Source organism: Mizuhopecten yessoensis, unplaced genomic scaffold, assembly GCF_002113885.1.
Source record: "Mizuhopecten yessoensis strain PY_sf001 unplaced genomic scaffold, ASM211388v2 scaffold11175, whole genome shotgun sequence".
Lineage (NCBI taxonomy): Eukaryota > Metazoa > Mollusca > Bivalvia > Pectinida > Pectinidae > Mizuhopecten > Mizuhopecten yessoensis.
The window spans coordinates 243,221-264,960 of record NW_018408917.1 but is presented as its reverse complement, the minus strand read 5'-3'; the positions used below and the strand labels follow the sequence as shown (position 1 = coordinate 264,960).

The following is a 21,740-nucleotide window of genomic DNA, read 5'->3' as shown; positions in this document are numbered from 1 at the left end:
TAAAATATGTCCTTTTTTAGAGAAAAATCCATAGTGAAGACATCATTGAAATATTGATAATTAACATGAGTATTGTTAGCATTTTTAGGTCACCTGAGCTTTGCTCAAGTGACCTATTCCAATCACTTTCCGTCCGTCGTCGTGCGTAAACTTTTTACATTTTCAACTTCTTCTCGAGAACCAGTGGATGGAATTTTTTTCAAACTTGGTCAGAATCATCCTTGGTAGACGAGGCTACCAAATTGTAAAATTGGGATTCCTAATCCAACCCAAGGGGCCAGGGCGGGGCCCCAAAGGGAAAATTAACCAATATTTCAACAATCTTCTTCTCAAGACTAGAGGTATTACAGTCATTTTCTCTGCATGGATGGAAAGATCATCTGGGGCTTTATTTAAATTGTAAACTTCAGGACCCCCGAGCTATCCGTTCTCCCTTGGGAAGGGGGTTAAGGGTATATAGGGAAACAACACTTTTGGGTATATTTTGACAATTTTCTGTTTGAAATTATTTTTACTTAATGAGAATTATCCTTAAAGGAAGATGGTTTTAAATTGAAAAATTGGGGCCAGGGCGGGGCCCCAAAGGGTGACGGATGACTGTATTACATTGTAAAATTGCAATTCCTGCCCCATCCCCAGGGGCTAGGGCGGGGCGGGGCCCCAAAGGGAACATTTACCAATATTCTAAAATTCCTATCCTTTGATGACATGACAAGTATTGTATTTCACTTAGTTTACATGCTGATTTCCACATTACATCTAAACAATAAAATAAAGCTACCAGTACTTATGATATAACTCGGGTGACCGCTAAGGCCCTTGGGGCTCTTGTTTAAATTTAGCAATGGGTAATTCCAACTGACTTTGGCGTATAAACTTGTTATTTTTTCAATAAGAGATTTAGCTCCCTCTGACGTAATACCGTTGTGTAAGCGACAACAAATTCAGAAAATCCTTAGTTATGTTTAATGAGACAACACTCTCACAATTATTAATATAAACTGACACAATATTGTGCCTGGTTCTAATGTCTACTTTCAAAAATGATAATTTTAATCAAGTTATGGTCATTCCAGAAAAATAAGTTGTAAATGTATAGTTTCTTTCTTGGCAGTGGTACAGGGACCCTTAAGGGGAGTGTATAAGGCTCGATACACAGGGACCTGAGATTTTGTTACAGCTATATTTGGACCTAATTATATGCTAAGGTGTTCAGAGTAATTTTAGGGGTTACCAGGTAATTTTATCGAATGTTGATCTAAACCCCCTAAATGTGTAAGATTACTATATGAACACCACAGTTTAGGTACAAATATACATTGTAGCTGAAACAAAATCTGAGGTTCCTGTGGTTTGATAGGCCCGACTGAGTAACCAGTTAACTGCTGACAACCAAAGTTAAGTTAAATCTGTCATTATGCTCGTTGGACATTATTGAGGCAGCGTGGTACATTTTTTCACTATCATGATCACGATCACTGTACTTTGCCTACAGGTACAGTATTAGCCTCATCTATCAATATGCCTATCATATGGGTACATTTCGTAAGTTGGTAGGCGTTTAAAGAGACTAGTGACTGGGGTTAAACATGTACATGTACATGCAATGTGCAGATATTTCATATCAAATATGTACCATGATTCAAACTTTTGCTTTTATTACTTTTAATGAACGTGATTTATGAAAAAAGTTAAAGTTTAACTTTTTTATTTTTCATGAAAGTTACCGGGCCCTTATGCGTGATGCGTCCATCAACCGGCGTCAAAATTTTACTTTTAACAATTTCTTTTGAATAACAAAAAATACCCAGGATGATGATATTTGCCCAGTAACATGCTTGAATAAATGGCTACCAAGTTTGTTCAAATGAATGACCTTCGCTCATATTCAAGGTCACAGGGGTCATTTGTCTAAAACGACTTTTAAACCACTTCCGGTGAATAACCAAAATGCCCAGGGTGATGATATTTGGCCAGTAGCATGCTCGGATGAAGGGCTACCATGTTTGTTCAAATTAATTACCTTGACCTGTTTTGAAGGTCACAGGGGTCAAATATGTTTAAATTCTTTAAATGACTTCTGAATAAACATGAGGCCCAGGATGTGGATATTTTGCCATTAAGATGCTTTGAGACGAGGAAGGGCTACCAAGCTTTTTCATTTGAAAGACCTTGACCCTCCTTCAAGGTCACATTTGCTTAAATATGTATAAACTTTTGATAAACAAAAGGTCTAGGGTGGTGATATTTGGCAAGTTGCATGCTGAGATGAAGGGCTATAAAGTTTGTTAAACGTAATGACCTGTTCGACTTTCAAGGTCACAGGGGTCAAATGTTTTTAAAGCTTTTAACAGGTTCTTTTGAATGACTTATAGTCATAAATACTGATAATTTGGCTGTAGCTTTATTTTAGATCACTTTTAAGGTTATTAGTGAAGATCAAGTGCACTCAAACCTTTGAGTCTGATCCTTGTAAAGGAAGAAGAGGAAGAAGAAGAAGAAGAAGTGAGATTAGTTCCAGGTGAGCTATTCAGGCCCATTGGGCCTCATGTTGTAACTGCATCTATCACTTACAAAAAAGCCAATGCAAGAGAAGAACTACTCTATATAAAAGACAGATTTCATATAGAAATACGCTTGTTTAACGTCCTAGATGAGTGGACTGCGGTGGCCAAGTGGGTTAGGGCGTCTGACATTCTGCTACTAACCCTCCGCCACTGGGTCGCGGGTTCGAGACCTACGTTGGACAATCGTCAGATACTGGCCGTTCGTCGGTGGTATTTCATCGGGAACTCCGACTTTCCTCCACCATCAAAACCTGGCACGTCCTTAAATGACCATAGCTGTTGATAGAACGCAAAACACAAACCAACGCCCTAGATCACAGCGTGTATGGTTATATGAGAGTTGTTGTTTAGGGAAACAACATGGAAAAGGCACAGTAGGTGGAAGAGAAAAGGAAAGACAATATCGCGTTTTGTAATGGGCAGCGTATCAGCTGACCAGTTTGGTTTGTTAGATGCCAAAAACGAAACCAAGCCCCTGATGTTCACTGAGTCTCATACGTCACCTCTTTCGGTAACATGCAGTGGGATACAACACAGGGACCCGAGAACTTGTTACTGCTGTATTTGGGCTGTAACTGATCTGTTTATGGACATTGTACACGGAACACATCAAGTTAGACCAAAATATAGCTGCTAAAATTTAGCAGGTCCCTGTGTAAGTTGGAAACATGCACACTTTGAAAGAACTCGTTGAAAGGCTAAGCTGATGAACGGTTGTCTAATTTATAAAGAAATCTGTTATAACAAACGTAGAAAGTTTATAGCAAAAAAGTTACCTCTTTATGATTGTACATGACTCTTTAATTATATATCTAGACACAAATCTCACCGCCCTTTTATTGTACTTGAGGTTAAGACCAAACTACTCTATAGTTGTATTGTAAATCAGGTTACAGGATTGAAACGGAACATTAATGTTTATAAATGTGCTTGAATTATATATAAAACTACGAAACGGACCCATCGATATTTAATTGTACATGAATCATAAATGCATGATTTAAACACACCTCTCTATATGAATACCAGAGCGATCTTTTGATTATGTCAATGTTGTTTACACAGTGTATTATAGACGGCTGAAAAGGTTTGGATGGCATTTTAAACCCCATTTTAGATAAGGTTGTATGCTCAAGAAAATCAATCATAAAGTGTATGTATATTTTAAACGCAAAGCTGCATTAATGCGAAAGCCACAGGAGACTTGTGTTTCCTTGTGTTTGACAATCAGTTCTATGGGTTAAATGTCGATTCGGAGTTTTATTTTTTTCGAAGGTTCCAGACTAAGCAATTATTTTTAACAGACGAATACATGAATAAAATACAAACAATTAAGTCAACGCTGCATGTATTCAGTGCCATTGTAAAGTCGAATTAAGTGGGTTATATACTCATCAACGTCGATATTGAAAAGCATAATTTAACGTTCATTCACTAATTGTTGCATAAGGGATACCATGTTCGCGGTGACACCGGATCTTTGGTGTGCTTGTTAGATTCAGATTCTTAGTTCCTTGTGTTTTATAAGACATCGGAGAAAAGACATTACAAATACAGTATTTACAAAAAAATACAATGACATACACAATATTACACATGTCCATTATTAAAAGTAGTCAATTACCATTTGTGAGAATATTAGTACTATGTTTATGGTACGGAATCTTTGGTGGGAATATCAAAACTATGTTTATGGTATAAAATCTTCGGTGGGAATATTAGAACTACATTGTATGTTAATTTATGGTACGGAATCTTTGGTGGGAATATCAAAACTATGTTTATGGTATAAAATCCTCGGTGGGAATATTAGTATTATGTTTTATCTGCAGGAGAGAGAAAAAAATGAGTGCATCGCGAACCAGTAAAAACTAAAAGGAACTGGTATTGTCATAAAAGACGATCTGACCCAAGAAAACCAACATTTGTTGGACATGTGCTATTACGATGACAGAGTAAAGCAGTCGTGGTCTGACAATGGTAAAATGTACGCTCAGCTGGTACCAACACGACAAGTCCATTCATAGGATATATCCGGGACTTTCCATTGACGAACGTGTACACAATCATCAGCAAAACAAACGTGAAAATTACAAACAATAAATGTTCATTGCTTTGTGACAGTTGATAACTGGCACCTCATCACAAGTGACAGTCTAAGACAGTGGTGAGAAGCGTTAGTTTGTCAAAACACAAATATATCGTGACTTTTGCGGCCGAGAGAGGTTTGAATCAAATTACAAACGTTTTCTAAACATAATGAATACAGTTTATTTATTCCTTTACCTTAACTGCCATAGATAGAAATGTGGAAAATTAAAATGGCGAAAATTCAAAAAGTCCATTCTCTTCATAAAATATAACTTGAATAAGTTTATAACATGATCGTAAGCTGTTTGTAATGTGTATATATGTATATATATGTAATATGAAGGTGCTCAATTAAAAATATATATGGAAAACCCACGAGATATAACACGGTTATTAGCTTATATAGTGTGTGTATATGTATAAATAATATATGAATATCACATGCGTAAACGCCATATTTCATGTATTGATTCTCGTCCCTGAAACGTAAATGTAATATATACGTCTCTGATCGCATATCCGGTAACTTACTTGTTCAATACCACTTTATCTATGAATATATGAGTTTGTTTACTAAATATCTTCCTATAAACAATAATAGAACATACCGTCTCGCGAGCAAAACTGGAGAAGTCGTACTTGACAAAATCAACAGTGAAAAAGATTTAGGAGTAACGGTGGATACAAACCTGGACTTTCGGACCCACATTCAAAACTCAATAAATAAAGCTAATTCAGAACTCGGGATTATTAGAAGATCATTTACTTTTTTGGACGAATCGATTTTTAGACAGTTATTTAAGACTCTGGAAAGAACGCATCTAGAATACGCAGCCAGTGCGTGGAGTCCGTATAAACTTGAAGATATCCAGATGATAGAGAATGTACAACGGAGAGCCACTAAGCTTCTTCATGGATTTAAAGAAATCCAGTCCTACGAAGAACGTTTAGAAAAATTAAAACTACCGACACTAAAACACCGAAGAACTAGAGGTGATTTGATTAACGTTTTCAAGATTGTGAAGAGGAAGTTTGATGAGAAAGTCACGTCAGACATATTTGTTTACGATAATAACGAAAGAACACGAGGACATAAATTTAAGCTGTACATTGTATAAACAACGATGTAGTACAGAGCTAAGGAAAAACTCGTTCACGTTTAGGGTAGTTGATATCTGGAACGGTCTACCGGAATCGGTTGTAAATGCAGAAACCACGAAGGACTTTGAGATCCTGTTGGATAACCATCTGAAGGACACTATTTACAATAATTACTGATAATGACTTTTAAAATAACTCTTTTGGGAAAGTTTATATATGTTAACCAGTGACAATATAATATTTTTATACTATGTTTTGTGATATGGACTTAGAGGCTTTCAGCCTGCGTCCATTATTTTTCAATTAAATTCAATTAAATATAAAAGTACGTTTACGCAGTGTTTTACCAGTGTTCATGCACGTGTAATATTAGCAAGCGGGTGACATAAGCAAGTCTAGAAGCTGTTCAAACTTCACATATATATGATAATGACTTTGAGATACGTACGTAAGCCTGATACAATATTTCTCATAGTTTACATGAAACATTATTTGATAATTATGTAAGAAATCGAGCCTTTGATTTAATATCTTCTGTAATTAGAGCTTATAAGAGTAAAAAGATACGATAAAAATAGATATTCGTATGACGTGGATGATTTTATATATAAATATATACATATATACATACTATAGTGACAATTACTGTGTACCGTACTCATTTCATTACTAATTAATTGTAACCTTATATTGATTAATTGAAGCTATACTATATAATATAACAATCCATACTCGTGGTTCCCGTCTCTGCGTACTAAGGTAAACCGCCAGATGCAGGGAAGGCAACTCTATGTAGTGAGCATGATTGAGTTGTCTTTCCTGTTTCTCTGTTCCTGCTAAAGAAAGAGGGAACCGGAGTGACGATCCGCGATACAAACAACTTTTGGTTGAACGTTTTTCGTGTTTTGACATTTTCGTGATTTTAGATGTTCCGACTTTTCTAAGTCTTCAAAGGTCGTGAAATACTTTTAAAATCAAAAACTGTTCAACCAAAAGTTGTTTGTAATAACCAATAGATATGGCGATTTTCAATAACGTAAGTGAACTACAAAATTTTGATTTTTTATATAGGATAGTGAAAGTAGATTTGAAGTGCATTCAACCATAACATACAAAGATGTTACCCAAATGCGGGATTATTACCCATATGCGCCGTTGTGCCCAACCTGATCTAGTTAAACAAAAAGATGTGTTTTCCTATTTAAAAGCGAAAAGGTACAATATTTACTGTCTACAGGATACTCACTTTACAGCCGACAAGGAAAAAAAATATTCGTTCGAATTTGGGATTTGACTGTATTTTTAACTCTTTTAACTCTAACTCTAGAGGAACTGCAATACTTTTTAACAACAATTTCGAGTATAAAGTCTTACAGGTAAGAAAGGATTTTAACGGTAATATGCTAGCACTTGATATATGGACCTAACACTGACCAACCAGTATTTTTCGAGGAGTTAATGAATATTATAGAAGAATTGGGTAATAGTCAATATATATAATGTGGGGATTTTAATATTACTATGGATCCGAAATTAGATTGTGATAATTACAAACATATAAATAACCCAAATGCAAGAAATAAAGTTATAGATTTCAAAGATGAGTTTGGAATTATAGATACTTTCAGAGAACTTAACCCCAATACTAAAAGATATACATGGCGTAAGAAAACTGCTCTTAAACATCTGACAGCTTACTACCAAGTCTAACGTCTTCTGTAATTGAACCAAGTTACCGATCTGATCACTCTATTTCTGTCATACACTTAGCTTTTCATAACTTTCAAAAAGGTAGGGGATAATGGAAATTTAATAACTCTTTATTGTTTGATTTAGAATATTTAACTCTCATCAAATCTACTATAGACACTATAAAACAACAATACTCTTTACCAGTATACAACATAAATAATTTAAATGCAATTCCTTTAAATGAAATAACCTTTACTGTAAATGATCAATTATTCTTTGAAACTCTCATGATGGAAATAAGGGGTAAAACCATTTCATACTCTAGCTATGTGGAAAAAAATCTAATGAAAGAGAAGAGGTTCTCATAAATCAAATTAAAAACTTAGAAACACTTCCTAATAATACAGATTTAAATCACATAGATGAAAAGAAAATAGAATTAGTAGAAATTAGAAAACATAAGATAGCAGGTAATATGATACTGTCAAGGGCCAAGTGGATAAGTGAAGGTGAAAAACCAACACAATACTTCTGTGGGCTAGAATCACGTAACTTTACTAGTAAGATAATTCCTTATATAACTAAAGAAGATGGGACTGTAATTTGAGATCAAATAGAAATCTTAAAGGAAACTAAAAACTACTATGAAAACTTATATAAGAAAAATCAGTTACTTCAGGATGTTGATCTCAATGAACTTTTAAGAACATATGTTGTGCCAAAGTTATCCCCCCTTGAATCAGTAAGTTTAGAAGGTCCAATTACTATTAATAAATTAGCAAAACCCCTTAAAAATATGAAAAAAAATAAAAGTCCTGATTCAGATGGTTTCACTGTTGAATTTTTTAAAGTATTTTGGAAACAGTTCGGGCATTTTATTCTTAGATCAATAAATTATGGTTATACTATATCTGAACTATCAGAAACACAGAAACAAGAAATTATTACTTGCATCCCAAAAGGAGATAAACCTCGTAACAAATTAAAAAACTGGAGACCAATTACCCTTCTAGATAATATTTATAAAATGGCATCTGGTGAAATAGCTGAAAGATTAAAAACAATAATAACCAAATTGATAAGTAATAACCAAACTGGCTTTATACTCGTTTAATATATGATGTTATGCAATATACAGAGGACTATGATATTCCTGGACTTATACTTCTCATTGATTTTGAAAAAGCCTTTGATTCTGTTTCTTGGAACTTTATAGCAAAAACCCTAAAATATTTAAAATTTGGCCCAACTATAATTAATTGGATAAAACTGTTTCAACAAAATATTCACTCGGCAGTAAACATAGGGGGAAACTTATCACAATTTTTTCAGCATAGAACGTGGCTGTCGTCAAGGAGATCCTGTATCTTCTTATATTTGTATTTTATGTGCAGAAATCTTATCGATACTTTTAAGAAATAACAAGAACATTAAGGGGATATTTGTACGGGATAATGAAATTCTTTTATCACAATTTGCAGATGATACATCTGTTATTTTAGATGGCTCTAAAAGATCTCTGGATGAAACTTTAAAAGATCTCTCTTATTATGCAAAAATGTCAGGATTAAAAACGAATTTCTCCGAGACCCAGGTAGTGTGGATTGGCAGCAAAAAAATATAGTGGAAACAACAGATTGTAATTTACAATGGGGAAGTACAACGTTCAATTTGCTAGGGATAGACTATGATGTAGACTTACACAGAATTACAAAACTGAATTTTGATAAAAAAAACACTTATAAAACTAAAACCTCTTATATCATCATGGAATAGACGAGTACTTACACCAATAGGTAAAATATCAGTTATAAAACACTACTTATGTCACAGTTTAACCATTTATTTATAGCACTACCAAATCCTGATGAAACATATATAAGAAAAAATAATAGTATACTGTATGAATTTTTGTGGAATGGTAAACCAGATAAAATAAAGAGAGATGTGATAATTAAAAGTTATGAAAAAGGTGGTCTGAAAATGATACATTTAACATCTTTTATAACAGCTCTTAAAGCAACATGGATAAGACGGGTATATAAAGAAAAAGGACATTGGGCTCTTATTTTAGAAACTTATTTTGATAAAGAAACATTAGCTAACTGTGGGCTTGAGAAATTTAAAGAAGAATCTAAACGTTGTAGTAACTTCTTTTGGAAAGATGTCTTAGAAGCATGGTACAATACTATTATCTCTAGCAATATATACAATACAAATATACGTGAAAACCCTCTGTGGTTCAATAGTGAAATTAAAATTGACAGAAAATTTACATTAAAAAATTCATGGTTTAAAAAGGGAGTACAATTTGTATATAACATTATTAAACAGGATGGATCACTCTACCACTTTGATGAATTTCAAGAAAACTATAACATAAATTGTAATTTTTTGACATACCATGGCCTAAACAATGCTGTGCATCATTTTATAAGAAAAAATCATCACATTTTTACTTCAGAAAAAACAATCTTAAGTTAATACTTAAAAATAGTAAAGGAGCACACAAGACATATATTTAATATTAATTAAAAATAATATCAAACCTACTGCTCAAAGAAAATGGATATTAAATGATAATATAGATGAAGAAACATGGAAAAAAATATATGAATGTCCTTTTAAAACCACCACCAACTCCAAACTACAGTACAGAACAGAATTATCACTACAAACACATTTTTATTCAAAATTAGCAAATCACACAATAACCTTTGCACTTTATGTAAAATTCACCATGAAACAATAGTTCATATGCTATGAGATTGCGAAAAAGTTGGTAATAACTAAAAACCTTACACTAAGATTTGAAAAACAAGAATTCCTTTTTGGTAAACATACATATAACCATACAAAGTTTTATATAGAAAACATCATAATACTACTTATAAAACAATACATATATAAAACTAGATGCCTAGAAATAGACCTTAATCTGACTAGTCTCAAAAACCAGAATCATCGGTGAGACTATTTGAACTATGTTTATAGTATGGAATATTTGGGAAGTTTATTAGAACTATGTCTATAGTACAGAATATTCGGTGGAAATATTAGAACTATGTTCAGGTTATCTTCGGTGGGAATATGTGAACTTTGTTTATAGAACAGAATCTTGTACAGGTAGTACAGGTGAGCTGTGCTAGCGTCGAGTTTGTTATCTCTAGAATTAGGAAGTCAGAAAGCAACTTTAAAAACAGTCGATGTAGAAATCCAAAGTAAACATACATTTACTGCACAATATGGTGAATTCGTCAATTAAGAAATCTAATCCAAAATGTTTCGAATAATAATTATGTATGACTACACTGGGGGAGAATGTGCATGATATAGCGATTATCTTATAACGTTTTGTAAAAAAACACATTTTTATAAAAACTAACAAATAAAGCTAGTATATCGTAAATAACTTCTAGTAAATTACTTACTGACACTAAAGTATTGACAATTTGTGCAAACATCAATTGTACATGTATATAAAGGTGGGACGGTTTCAAGATTACGCTTTTAGGACCGGAAAACGCAATAGGTCGATAGAATAATAAAGGTACAAGTAACTTGGTCATTTATAATCGGTAAACATGTCATTTGATAAGCGAGCGGCGCATGCAGAGGGCAAATAGTTTATCAAAAGCAAACTGACCTTAAAATCATTTACAAACTTCCCGAATGGGTGTCATGAAACAACTGATAAGAGATCCCTTTCAGTGAACTGTCGTCACTATGCAGAGCCAAGGTCATGAGAGGACAAGTGCCTAGGAAGATACCGTCAAAAAGGAAAAAGTAGGTAGAGATAAAGAAAGAGGTCCCAAATTCAAGATTCAAGTAGAAGACATCAATGGAAGTCGCCTCTTATGTTTCAAATGTATTGGGAACAGCGGTTAGCTTAATCACAGTTTAACGACATTTTCAACCTTTAATGATTTTGTCAATATACAAGGCAATTCTCACAATTTTGCATGTACGTTCACTCAACTAAATATTGTGTCTTAAAGATACACAAACATTAGGATTTTCGTTAATCACTGATTAAGCTAATCACCTTTTAAACAACTGGGCCAAGGTCTATTCGTGGTGTCGCCCATGCCCCATTAGCAGGAAGACACGAAAGGAACCAATCCTGATTCCTTAAGGATGGACGCATTAGTCGCATTGCTTGTAGTATGGTTTCTCCAATGTCTCCTTAGTAGAACCAGACCACACGGACAAAGTCGGGTTTGCGACACACATTTCTCTCTTCTTAGGACTTCAGTTTAAGAAGAAGATAGCCAAACATCATTTATCATTATAGTAAAAACTTGTAGTTGAATATTGTATTTAACAATGCTGTTGACGTTATTGGTTTAACTTTGTTAACTTTATCTTCAATAATTCAATGACATATATTTTTTTTATTTCCTATTTCATTGATTAAATACAGCCTAATAAAGATATTTCATTTGATATTGGACGCTTCCCTTTACCATGAATCTCTGCCATCACAACAGAAATATTATCTTGTCACTGGTGCTGACCCATTGATGTACTTTCGACGCCAAACCTTATTCCGGAGTTTTATTAAGATTGTCACACAAAACCTCATTATAAACATGTCATTTACCTGTTTGCTGATCATGTATTAGGACTTATGCAATCATTACAAACAAGATAAATATCATACCCGGAAGTAAATAACTCTAGAATTTCATTATTACGATATATATGCATGCAAAATGGACATTGTCAAATAAGCAATGCAGATCTGAAGATTTCATTTGTTTAGTATTTACTGTGCTAGTTTTGATATATAATAAGACTGTATATGAACCTTTTAACAATCTGATGATAAATCATTGAACTGCATAACATATTCCATTACATGAAATCCGGTCGCAAACCATGCCTAAGATACTCTGTACAATTTTAAATTTTACTGGACCCCGGATTTCACGAGAAAACCTATAGCTGTATAACGTCCTCTTCTGGTTCACAAAGGAAACATAAATCAAGCGATTATTTAAACAATATTCTCAATATATTGGTGAAACAGTGAATGTTTCTTTGCATAAAAAGCTCTTTAAAATTTAACATCAGTCGTACCTTGGTAATAGTACGTAGGTATGACCTGCCGCCATTAGTACAACATATTCTTTTCTCTAGTCAATCTTTCATTCCCAACAGTTAACCAATATCAATAATAATTCCTGAATATTAGGATGCATATCAATTTTGAAATTTGCTGTTGATTGGTTTGTGTATTGTACGTGTGGGTTTTCATGTCATTTGATAGCAACCTAAGCAGGCGATATCATGATACAAATTGATTGGATCACTGAAGGTTTTTTTTTGCCGTGTACAGATCGAACGTTTTATGTTGAGAAAACACATATCACTGTTTACAAAATGCATATTGATTACAGAATAAAAAGGACCAAAACAAATCCCATGAAACCCAGATAAACGTTACAAATCGACACTAGACTGTGTCGCGTGATCTGTAGCATGCCTACCGGAAATGGTACTGGTAGCGGTAAAATTATAATGTCGAGAGGAGATGTGATAAAACTTGCATCTTTGAAAATCCTGGTGTTACGCTCATTTTGCAACCTCCGAGTATGTCATGACATCACTGAAGGCTAACACGTTATGGATTGTACAAGTGCAGTATAGTTTGATCCTTTCGATGTACATCAAAAGTATCGCGCTGTAGCATAACGGTAAAATTGACAAGATTTGAAGTTTGGGCCCAGTTGTTCAAAGGGCGATTGGGTTAATCAGTGATAAGTGCAAATTACAATTTATGTGTATCTTTGAAACACAAATATTGACTGAGTTCAATTTTTCCAGATATCAAGTATTTAGTAGACTAAATGTACGTGTAAAATAACGAGATTTTACCATGTATATTGACGAAATTATTAAAGGTTGCAAAATGTCGTTAAACAGTGATTAAGCTAATCATCTTTTGAACAACTGGGTCCTGGTGTCGCTGCTCTATAATTTTAAAGGACATTCATCAGCATATCGATTGGTAATTCTATTTACCTAAAACCAATGACATAGCTAACCGCGTGCCTTCGATTTGTTTTCACGACACATTCCGAACTTTAAATTGATAATCCTAGGACAAAATACGAAAAAATATTTAAATGGAGATCCCTGAAAAAGAAAACGGATACTAAGGACCAGGTGTTTCGGAAAGGTAAGCGTTTTCTGCTTCATCGACGATACACGCCATGTAAATCTAGGCCAAATCCAATAAAACGTCATCATATCGAGAATTCTTGGCAACAAAATCACAAATCAACTCTATTGAGTATAAAAAAAATCATATCACACAAAGAATTAGCATATTTCCCTGCGAGATCCTGATGACTTCCATAAAGTCTTGGAAACTTTGAATCCATAGTAGAGTTGTTGTCTACATAACAATATCGCTTGAAATCACGAATGGAGATATAAGACCGTACTCATGAATTCGCTCTCATTCTAAAGCATTGATTTGGTGTTTACGCCAACTTGTTTAAACTTGCTTAAATCAAGTAAAATGGTCAATACGCCAAGTTTAAACACTGCAAATGTTATATTGCGTTTAATCTCTCCAAAGTTCTTCCAAATCATTGACAAAGGTTATTTATTGATTTCACGGAAAGAAGAAACTGGGTTTGAGCACATACTAATAATCTGAGTATGAGCATAAGAACGGTTTCATGAATAAAGACCAAGAACACATTCCTATATGTATCATTTATATAACATAATTTCTTTGAACTTGGTTCAAAGTTATTCAGGAAAATATTAAAGTCGCTAAATATATAAAGCTAATCGGATTTAGCCAGAAAAGCGAATAAAAAGCCTCGTACGCCATATTGGACACTGGGTCGCTCCAAAACCTGAAAACACTTCAGAATGGAAGGAACCATATGGGACCTTATGGTAGAAGGATGCTCTTCAATTCATGACTATCATATGTACGTAGATATCGTAAGTTTGAAATTAATTAGGATAGGTCTCGGTTAAAATCGTACCTGTAAACTCATAACAAATCCTTATAAAGTATTAAAAACTTGATACCAGCCATTAGTCTTTTTCGAGGCTCTTAGTATCTAACTTCTGATAATTAGTGTGTATTGCTAGTCTTTGGTCATTCAAGCGTTATAAACGAAACTGCTGTCCAAAATTGTAATGATATGATAATCAAAACCTGAAGTCCGGAACAGGTTGATGAAGTGTTATACAACACATGCATACGTATACTACATTTTGACAAGGGAAAATCAAACTAAATTTACTCGAACAAAATCCTGATGCTAGTAGTGTTAAGATCTTTGGTTGTACAAGTAAGCCGATACTGTTTGACCTATAATAGGCAACACGTAAAAAAGTATCATCAAAAGAGGAGAAATCCCCTCAACGCTTCATCAACAAGTCATGGCGCTTAAATCGTGTATTGGGGTTACAAAATTCGTTTTTTAGTCTGCGATTTGTTCTACTAGAACACCCTAACATTTTCTTGGTGTCGATAATTAATGACTTTTCCATGTTGGAAAAGTCAAGGTACATCCCAAGCCGGATATACGCCCGTAAGACCGGGTGGTGCACGGAGGCGTAGTCGAACATATCGAAATTTATCACGATTATGCTTTTGATATTATAATATCTGTAAGAATACCAAGCCTGCTTCCATTCCAAATCCCACAATACATTTCTCTCATTTTTGGACAATACTATCAAAACAAATTTGCTCTGTTCCATAAAACGAGCGAATTCCTCTTCATATGGAATCCCTATGCTGAAATCCCTACTAGGCAGGCAAACAAGGTAGCCGTCTGCCTCCAACGATGGCAGAAAGTCATTTATAATCCATTTATGTATCTCATTCACTGACTCGTCATATAATATATACACGTCATAAGACCAATGTTGGCGCTCATATTTGTTTCTGAGCCGTCGAAACAACAAGTAAATCTCGTATTTGAACAATTTGATTATTAATGCTATACCCAGGACCAGAGAGGTAAGAATTGCGAATAAAATTGGTATCCATGTAGGCACTTTCGACTGCTCACAATCCAGATAATCTTCTGTTACTAGTTCAGCCGCCTCCTTTGCATTCGTTACAGTTTGGCACCAAAAGTGGTTGTTGTCGCCTTTTTCGTTGTGATTAATTTCGATCCATTTTCCAAACCATACATTTTCGCAATCACAGTTAATTTTAAGCTCTCCAAAAATAAATGTACTTGGTTTATAATACTGAATTTCACTAGGTAATTTCTTAATTCCTGTGTTTCCTCGCAAGTCTACTTCTGTTGCATTCTGTAGCTGATCAATAGCAGAGCCATCAATTGTTGTAATGATGTTATTGGATAAGACCAATTTCCGTGTTTGATTAAGGTATCCTCGCCAAGAAAGTCTGGATATGGAGTTATTGTCTAGATATATTTCTAGGGGAAGGTCTTTTCTGGGCAAGACTTCTGGCATTTTATCAAGGCCATGCCCAGAGCAATTTACCACTACACGGTTCTTGCTTGGTTGTGTATAACAGTTGCAATCGTAAGGACAGCTCTCATTGCGCGGTATGTCACACACAAAGAGATCGAATTGCTTCAACATTATGAGATTCGGTACCGATTGATTCTGCAGTTGATCTGGATAAAAGCAGCACATGTTGAAATAAGATCTCCATAACAATTGAAGAACAGATTCGGCCATATGTAAGAATGGCTCCATTTTACAGTCACATCTCAAAGGAATGTCGCGAATGTCAATGCCATAGGAAAATATTTTCCCCAGGACTCTGAGATCTGCAACTCCGAGATGAAGAAAGTCGATAACTCCGGTCAAGCTATTCTCAGTAAGATCTACGAAACCACCTTGGACGATTTCATCCTTTGCTGTTAATGTCCAGTCAACCTCGTTGATGACATTTTGTATCTTATTTTGTCTATAATCAATCTTACAGAATGGTCGATTGATAATGACATTCGTAATGTCAATATTCAATAGATCATTGTCATCCAGCTGCAGGTTTAATATAGAGGACGTTTGATGCGACCATGAATATGGTTCTATGTAACTTATCATGTTATGTGCCAGATTAAGTTGTCGTAGCGATAATAGTCCTTGGAATGTATTATTGTGAATTATTGAAACCCGATTTTCACTCAAATCCAATGTATCTAGATGAGCAAGGCATGATATTTTTCTAATTTCCCTGATTTTGTTCTTTTTCAAGTCGATATGATACAATAAATGGTAATCACATATGTTTATCGGCAGAGTGGTTAGATATCCAGCTTCATGTTCCAGTTTTGACTTAACATCATTTTGACCACTAACTATGGCGGATCCCCGAACTGTCGTGTATTCCACATCCAATGCATGCAATTCGGATATTTTCCACAGAGTCCCCGTTCTACAAACACAGCGTTGATTTGCTGTATAACTTGGACATGATGTCTCTACATTACAGCAGTTGTTGATACAACACAGTTCCGGCAGTGTTGAATTTTCTATTTTACACACGGAATACATATCTGAATACATGTGTTGACATTGATTGATACCGGTTACTAGAGTATTGGCCGAGAGAAACACTAAAATCCTGAGGATGAGTTCAATGTTTGATCGACAAGGATTCAAAAGCTTGAGGGCCATCTGAAACAAAGAAAAGAAATAAATTAATGTACAGTTATTTGATTGAGTATTTGTTTTTAAACGTTTCGTTGCAGATGCATTTGACTAGCAGTATATACATGCATTTCTCGTGGTCGACGATATTTTACCAATTTAATGACAAACCAACAGTATGTTTTTATAGACCATTCTGCTTGTTTCTTGATAAGCTCCAAAAACACCTCGACGGTTCGTACTTGTATACAAATATCGAGCTATCAGTATTTTTCTTACCTTGATGATAAAACAAATCAATAGAACAACACCACTATATAAATGTGATGCATTGAACATATATTACAATGGTGATAGTGATAATTTGCTTGCAGCTACTTATTATTAACCCACACACGGTCTGAAGCTATTGTTACACTTATTCATAACATTTTTTGTTCACGGGTGTTAGTGATGAAATGTTGTCAAAAATAATCGCCGTTCGTTCATGGTCTTTCGTCCGTCCGTCCGTCCTTCCTTAAAAAGAACTAAACGGATCTTTCTCAGACATTGTAGTGCAAGTTTCATATTAAGACTGATCAGGGGAAAATAAGATGGCCATCATATAACCATCCTCGATTTGGACAGTTCAAGTTTCTTTACTATATATTTTATGAAGTACTCGACATAGCTTTCTCAAGTTTCATATGCAGGTTTCCCATTCATCTTCAAATCTGAACACAATAGGGTTAATTAAACTACTTATTGTGCATCCGCCTGGCCATTCGTCTTCAATATTTGTCACAATATTCTGCCGAAGAAATATTGAAAACCAGTATCAATATCATCTCGTGATAATAAAATGTACTATATAATTGGACGGTTTGCATTTACTACAATATCGCTATTGTCGGTATTTTTTTTTTTTTTTTTTTATTTGATGTCATACACATTTTCCAGTATTTTCATATGATTGGAAACATAATTGTTCTTACATTGTGTTCTCTGGATAAACATAGTCATTGCTTTCACCTAAGGCAATACCGTATTTTTTAAAGAGATCCAAACCCAAACGAACGAAGAGCATACTACCAATAGGGGAACGGTGATGAATCCTGGATTACACAATACTTAGGGCATTCATATGCACTGTGATTTAATCCCCCCCCCCCCCCCCCCTTGAACAGACTCATCATTGAATCCTCTGGTAATGTTAATGATATTACAATACACAGTTCTAAGGTCATGTGCCAATATAATGTGACAGGGTGGAATATTTTTCTCGGTGTTTTTGTCATGGTATTTTAGTCAAGTAGCACTAAACAGTCCGCATCAGATCTACGCTATCGCATTGAGGCGTATACCACCAACATAACAAACATACATACACGTATAACATTACACACATGGAATCACAATCTTAAATGACCAAAGCTGCTAATAGGACGCTAAGCTAAATATAACCAAAACCACACCTTACAATAACGAGACATATCCCGTTGTACCGTGTAGTATGTTCTTCTTACAAATATGCTGGTATTTCATTTTCAGACAAACAATGTACGGTAATTTAGCGTTCAATTTGACACACACAACCAACACTAAGTCCACCCGCGATCAATATGGCGATGCCTTATCTATCTGAACTAAACATAATACTGAGATTCTAGCTTAACTGTGGCTACCAGACTTTGATGTTGTAATTTACTACTAAACTTCTTTATACGAATCCCTTCTTCTCACAATTTTTGACACACTCTCCGTTTTCATTGGTTTCATGCCTTCCGTTCGATTGATCAACACATCGACCTCCAGGCATTTGTACCATCCACACTTTAACTTTTTTCCTAACAGTAACCTCTACCTCTATGTTGACATTGACCTCTCTATTGGTGACGTACATCTGTTACTGATAGCATCAAGACCGAGTCTCTTTACTGTTGGATTCTACTTTCCATAGACAAATGTAATGTCGGTTTTATTTTTACAAAAATACCAAATCTTTCATAATACTTTCTCTTCTGTCAAGATATATCAATGCCAGATCCTGAGTATGTCAACATAAATTCCATGCCGTTGATATTGGGTACCTTTACTAGACATTTTGACACTGTTATTGTAATTCTGTTGATACTTATTGCCTTAAACCATTTCTTTACAGGGCTAACTTTGATTTTCTCTAGGGTTGTCAAACCGGTCAAATTTTGGTAACCGGTTAATCGAGCAATCTTCGAATCGCGTAACCGGTTAATCTGTTTGGTAATCAAACAATGAACATCGGCAATACGTTATATGGTTAACAACTGTTCTATTTAGGTAATCAAACAATAAAAATCGAAAATACGTTATAAGGTTAACAAATGTTCTGTTTAAAACGTATTTACATCACATATACACATGTAGATAATAATTAGCATGATAAATTACTCTCGTACTTTAAGCAAAATGGAGGTAATAGTTACATGTAACCTCAGTGAGTATATGTCATGGACAAAAAAATGTCGGAATACAGAAAGGGGGATTCAATTACAGTTATCTGTACTCGATATCATATGCGGTAATATAAAATTTGATCGACAAACATTTAAATACATGCTTACACATTCAAATGTGTGCATCTCACATTTAAAAGCGAGGTCCAACTATAAAACTTGATATTAAACAACTTTGTATTCTGGCATTTGTTTAAAATCTGCTAATTTTTATGGTGCTGGCGGCATCTCCTTGCCAATTGTTACGATAGAGTACAAAAAAAACCTCTGACATGATAGCCTGGCCAATGTTTTATTACAAAACTACCCGATATCGGTCGCATCTATAGATAACGTGTAGGTCTAAGCCAGGATATGGGGCTCTAAGAAGGGGTAAATAAATGTCCGACTATTTGGTTATTGATTTTGGTCACTGGTTCGTTTTTTTCCGACCGAATTACCGGCTAACCGTTGACATCCCTAATTTTCTCCAGTGTTATGTACTTACATTTCCTATTCGTATTTTACTTCAAACTCGTTATTCAAAATACAAATGTTGAACCCCTTCCATTGGAGTTGTTTTCAAATATATTATAGCAGCTGTTCTGTGGCTGTCCGTGTAATGGTTTATATGTATGCCCTATATACATACTTGAATTGCGTTGTCCAAATATATTGTTAACTCTGGTTTCCATCATCCTTAATTTACCACGTACGTTACTTTCAAAGGTTTTGTACGCCCAACAGTAAGATATCACTTACCCTGGACGGGTGAACCCACGCCTTTCATCTCGACCGTTGTGAGATATTGTTTTCTTATTCGGTTTTGTTGGTAACCTTGACTCTTCGATCGTAAAATTTTATCTTATCTCAAGGGTAGCGACGAAGGGATTCTGTACTCATAACAATATATGACCTACGCACGTCACGTTCACAAGTAATTAATGTCACGTCAACGATGCATTCACGTTACCTCATTTAAAGGGACATCACGTGAAAAGGCGTTTTTTTTTTAATGAATGTATGTATTGTATGCACTTCCACTTATGTTACCTCGCTATCCCCATATTCATAGTCCGTTCCAAATGTCCAGTTTGACCACTTGAATTGTTCGGGAAAGCCCGGCTAAAAATAGCGCCGATAACGTCACCTGATTAGGCAGCAAACACAAGTGGTGCGAGCGAGATGAAACGGTTTACAAAGGGGCCCTCAGCGAGGGGCCGTCAGGCAACTGCAACTTCTTACCGCACTATGAAACCAAGTTATATGAATTCTAATTCCGTATTCAAACTTATTAAACAGTAATTATTCATCATCAGAAGTTAATTGCACACTTGCCAATATTAAGAATTTAAATGTATTTAGCTTTAAACATAAATTTGTTGCCAATACAATTAAACAAAGGATGGGGCACAAGTTTTTACAATTTATCACAGCCTTCTCCCGTGACCGGTACAGGTGGTACGGGGCTAAACACTCCCTCAACAATGGGACAAACCTTTCTGTAAAAAGGAATATTCACGAGACGAATATCCCTTTTCAAATGTTTACATAAAGTGCATATATGCAATGACAAACTACACGCGAATATAAAAAGGAAACGTTTGTGAATTTATTTATTACATTAAACAACTCAATGTCTTTGGCCATTTTTTTTCTAGACCATGAATATAAATCTATGTATACTCTCTTTCCCACTTTCACTGTCTCCAAACGCTAACATTTAGGAAGTCATATTAACCATCACACACAATAAACTGTATGGCAAAACCACTACGTGTACATGTAGAATATGTGTCAATAAGGAACGTGTTGAGATACTTGATAATTATATTTTTTCAATACTTTACAGAGATTAAAGCATACTTTTAAATGGACCTTTTTATGCTGAGACAACTTTTCTTTAATCAGTTCCTTTGGTCCGAAACAGAAGCCGTAGTTATCGGCAGCACGCGCCATTTTTATAACGTAATCAAATATTTTTTCCCCTGTTTTCAATACGTATTCCGATTCTATCTGAAGTCGAAAATTTATTCTTTATAGAGAAAAGGTTGTTACATGATCATACATTCTAAGTCAACATCATATGAAAACATGAACTGTTGAAAAATTACGATTTAAAAAAAAAGTGTTATGCGATCCTATTTACTAGAAGTAGGTTCTCCTTCCTCAGTTATTCATCCTGGTCCGTCATTTTGACATTTTTAATCTAGCTGCGATAACGTAG

At 34.8% G+C, this 21,740-nt stretch overlaps 1 protein-coding gene across 2 annotated transcripts in view; it reads right to left on the bottom strand.

Annotated features, from left to right (window-relative positions):
• Positions 1 to 9,322: 9,322 nt before the first annotated feature.
• LOC110440238 (protein toll-like) overlaps positions 9,323 to 21,740 on the bottom strand; it is a 15,253-nt gene continuing 2,835 nt past the window's right edge. For both annotated transcript variants that reach the window (XM_021483186.1, XM_021483185.1), the window contains exon 2: positions 9,323 to 17,090. In XM_021483186.1, the coding sequence (XP_021338861.1) occupies positions 14,844 to 17,090 (2,247 nt within the window). In that variant the 3' untranslated portion in view covers positions 9,323 to 14,843. The remainder of the gene's footprint in view (positions 17,091 to 21,740) is intronic.